The 4,165-nt window shown below is 54.3% G+C and overlaps 1 protein-coding gene across 1 annotated transcript; it reads right to left on the bottom strand.

Annotated features, from left to right (window-relative positions):
- Nucleotides 1-451: 451 nt before the first annotated feature.
- Nucleotides 452-3,806, bottom strand: LOC123452576 (transcription factor PCF6-like). The gene is made up of 2 exons (XM_045129253.1): nt 2,075-3,806; nt 452-893 (listed from the first exon to the last, which is right to left on the bottom strand). The coding sequence occupies exon 1, from the start codon at nt 3,294-3,296 to the stop codon at nt 2,094-2,096; it is 1,203 nt and encodes a 400-aa protein (XP_044985188.1). The 5' UTR covers nt 3,297-3,806; the 3' UTR covers nt 452-893; nt 2,075-2,093.
- Nucleotides 3,807-4,165: the final 359 nt, after the last annotated feature.

Genomic DNA, 4,165 nt, shown 5'->3' with positions numbered 1-4,165 from the left:
ACAAGTTCCAGCCTGCGTGCTCGATACGATCTTGCGCGATTGTAACAACAACAACAATATCTCAAGTTCTCCGAGCCCATGGGAGTCAACTAGGAGGCAGAAGAGAGAACGACACTACTATGGAATGCAAAATAGAGAAGTCTTTGGGGCAAGAGGATTTGTAGCTCTCGGGTGTATAAATATATCATTTAAAAACATATTAGGAAATTTTAAAAAAATCCAATAGTTTGGGATATGAAACCTAGGTGCCCGTTTTACACCTGTGTCTAGTTTCGTGGGGAATGGATATCTTTGGTAGTGTGAGTAAAAGGACAAGAAAATCGTATGTGTAGAAACAAATGGATGTAGGACCGTAATTCTTGCGCTGCGGATACCACATGCACTCATTCCCCATGAAAATGAATACATGTGTACAATGGGCACCCAGATTTCATAACCCAAAATTTCAGAATTTTTAAAATTTTCAGATTTTTTTAATACTATTTTTATACCCCAATCTATTTCCCAGTCTTTGGGGGACTTGTTTCTCCAAACCTGAGAATAGTCTGGCCTAGAAGGCGGGCGGCGCTTGGCACAGTTTCTAAATGATCTCAAACAAAACAAAAAAGGCACAGTTTCTAAAACAACAACAGATTCTAGCCCACATAGCAGGGCTAGCGCTTGCCAGTCTTTGTCTAATAAAACTCCCACAAAACTTGTACACCGGCCTCATCACAGAGGAGAAGAAAAAAAAGCAGCACATGGTTGCCTGAATAAATGGCAGCAGGGTTCATGCCGGACGAAGCAGACTTGGACGAATGATTGATGATGATCCGGCCCATACACTCCTGAGGCAGCAGCTCCACGAAATGAATTATTGCCGAAGCCGAAAAAAATCTTGATACCTTGGGTTCCTGCAGGTTGACAGAAATGGAGATCATCGGGATGCTATAGCTTGTACCAGAATGGTAAGATAGCTTTTGATTCAAGAGGCAACACATGTATAAAGATGATGCAGACGACAGTAAAGCAATTCCTGCCAACAATGGTGGAGCAGAAAATGTGGTGGCTTTAGGGTGGCAGCCTTATGTGCCGAGATCATCAGAAGGTTAAAGAGATGTTGGAGACCGACACACTGACATATGGATGTCTCATACTACTAGTTCACACCTCTGTCAATGCAGTGCACAATGACAGTATAATTTGCATGCCCAAGCTTTAAACGATGCACAATGAACAGAAACATTCACCTAGGCTAGTACTGCTTTTGTACCTATTGATGCACATCCTAGTGTTAACTGGTCAGAAAACTAAAAGCAGGAACATGATTAAGAGTGCCTAATCAAGGTAGAAAAGGGAAAATGGCAGACTTATGTGGTGAAAGCACATCTGAAATTCAGTTTGTTTACATAGTATGTTCATCTAGATGTGTCCTAGACAGACTTTTTTTAAATCAAAAAAGTTTGTTTGCAGGTGTAGACTTAGTCACTTAGATCCCCAACCAACCAGGAACCACTTTGCCGACATCTGAAGCAAGCTAAGTTAAACCAATTGTCCAGGTAACTGCAGCGAAGTGCATTGGAAAAACATGACATATGTAGGACTTGTCATGTCCAATAACAGTTTTGCTAAAGGGCATCTGTATTTCCATGACTTGATTAAACCTCACTGTTGTAACAAATAAATATGAACAGTAACTGCATTAAGATGAAGTTGACAAATGTTGTTATAGAGGTTGTGCCCAGAATTAGCTATATGGGCTAGAGAATGAATTACTGTGATATTCATAGTATTACACATAACCAGGGAAAATGGCAATCACAACCCACGTGATTGGCCGGTCTCCTGCGATGCAAAATTCCCTCCCAAAGGGAAGCAGTCGACACCTGTTTGGCTCAAACCATGCAAATTAAGCGAAATGCAGACACCTGCGGCTAAGATTTCGACACCCGTCCTTCGTAACGAAGCGTGATTTGTGCTTTGTGGGACTTTGAAGGACACCTCGAGCAGTGCCAAAAAGTTTGCAACGATGGCAATATAACGAATCTAATCTTAAATCAATGGTGATAATGGGGAGAAAGATCGACAGTCTTACCGCTGGTGGATCGGGGTGATCAGTTCTTGCTCTTCTCCTTCATGGTGGCGTGCCGGAACCCGTTCCACAGCTGCATCGCCGCGGTCCCCCCGAGATGGTTCTCCGACGCGAGGTGCGGGGCGGTGGCGGCGGCCTGCTCGTACAGGAAGGGAGGGCTCGGACCGTCGTCCAGGTCCTGGAGCTGCTGCTGTTGCTGGTGGTGGTGGTGGCTGGAGAAGTGCGGCGAATTGGACTGAAGGGGCCCCCTGTTGGCACCCATGTAACCGGAGTTGATCGAGAAGTCGAGGCTGTAGTCTCCGGCTTGAGCCGGAGCCGGAGCCGCCGACAGCCCGTCCTGGACGAGCGAGGAGAAGTGCGTCATCTGGGCGGAGGTGCCGAAGTTAAACGGCTGCGCTGGCACCATGCCGAGCGGGGGCGCATTACCGAATCTGAAACCGGGGTACGTCGGCACCACCTGCGCGCCGCCGCCTTTGCCGGGGTGTGCGATGCCGATGCAGTCCGCGGTGACCGCGACCGCGGAAACGGCCAGCTGCCGCTGTTGCTGCCAGGACTGCCTGTGCTGAGCCGCGCCGGCTGACCCCGCCCCGGTGAGCAGCTCGGTGAAGGACCCGGCCTGCGTGGAGGGGTTGCTGGCGACGGTGACCTCCTTGTCCCGGGAGGAGCCGCCGCCGACGCGGCAGTCGGAGCGCGAGAGCGAGAGCTCGGACCCCTTGCTGGTCTCCGACGTGCTGCTGCACAGCGACCTGCTGCCCTGCTGCTGCTTGCCGGCGCGGGGCGCGGCCTGGTGGTCGGCCGGCATGGCGGCGAAGGCGGCCGGGTCGAGGGAGGGGAGCTCGTCGATGGCGGGGGAGGCGGCGTTGATGAGCCACTCGATGGCCTTGCTGGGCTGGTCGAAGCCGAGGCGGTCCTGCAGATCGTAGAACTGGATGGCCGTGGGCACCGAGAGCCGCACCCGGCGGTCGCGGATGCCCTTGGACGTGTACACCTTGCTGTGCCGGTCCTTGCCCCCCGACGCCTTCACGCGGCAGATCCGCGACGCCGACCCATGGAGCAGGTGCGGCTGCTGCTGCTGCTGTCCAGCCGGCGGCGGCGACCCCCACGGCACCAACTCCATGCCGTCGCCGCCGCCATCGCCGCCGCTCCCCATCAAGCCGCGCATGCGCTTGGCCGAGGGGCCGCGGCCCGGCCCAGCCGCCCCTCCCGCTGCGTCGGCCGACTCCATCCCGCCCCGTACATACGCTGCGGCGAGGCCCCCTTTTATTGCGCTCGGGGACGGGGAGCAGCCGTTTCGGCTGCGCTGTGCGCGTGTCAGGGCTGGAGCTGGCTAGAGTGGCAACGCCAACGGCTCGCGGCTCGGCCTTTTCCGGCAAGCAGATTTGCCCCGCCCAGCCGCCGCGCCTTTTACGATACTGCCCCTGCGACTGCGAGCTACCGCAGCTGCACCCGCTGCCTAATCGTTCGTGCTCGCCTCGCACGCGCTGGCCTCTCTCTCCTCACGCGGCGGCAGCGGGGGAAACAGCGGCGGCGGCAGGCTTTAGAGGAGGGGCCCCGGGCGTGGCGTAGCGCTGTCAGATCTGTCTAGCTGCGGCGGCGGCAGCAGCAGCAGCGCAGCAGCACTGCTCGCTACTGACTGGCTCTGCTCCACACACTTGTCGATGCTGGCGCGTAGGAATAGGAACGCTGTTCGTCTTCGCCTTTGCGGCGGCGGCGGCGGGGTCGTTTTACGGCCGATGCACCACGACACTGGCTCGGTGCGACGGCGACCCTCAAGCATGTATGTACTCGTTCGGGCGACCGGTTTCGCCCGGGCTCTCCGTGTGTTCGATTTATTTTTTCTGTTTCAGGGCATCTTCAACCTGGATCCGCAAACATTTCGTGACGGTCTACGTCGCGCGGTCCGGACCGCGAAAGCAAACTAACGCTTCTGTTTCAGTTCGTGCAGTAATCCGAACGCGATTTCTCGCACAAACTAGAGACAAAAGTGGGAAAGGTTTGCACAAGTTCGAACCGCTAGTTCGCACCATAGTAACTGCCCTGGCCCATAAAAAACCACCCGCCATTTTCGCGTTTTTCATCCCATGCGTCGCGGCG

Source organism: Hordeum vulgare, chromosome 5H (genome assembly GCF_904849725.1).
Source record: "Hordeum vulgare subsp. vulgare chromosome 5H, MorexV3_pseudomolecules_assembly, whole genome shotgun sequence".
In the NCBI taxonomy this organism is placed as follows: Eukaryota; Viridiplantae; Streptophyta; class Magnoliopsida; order Poales; family Poaceae; genus Hordeum; species Hordeum vulgare.
The sequence above is the reverse complement of the archived record's forward strand: the minus strand, read 5'-3'. Positions and strand labels throughout refer to the sequence as shown.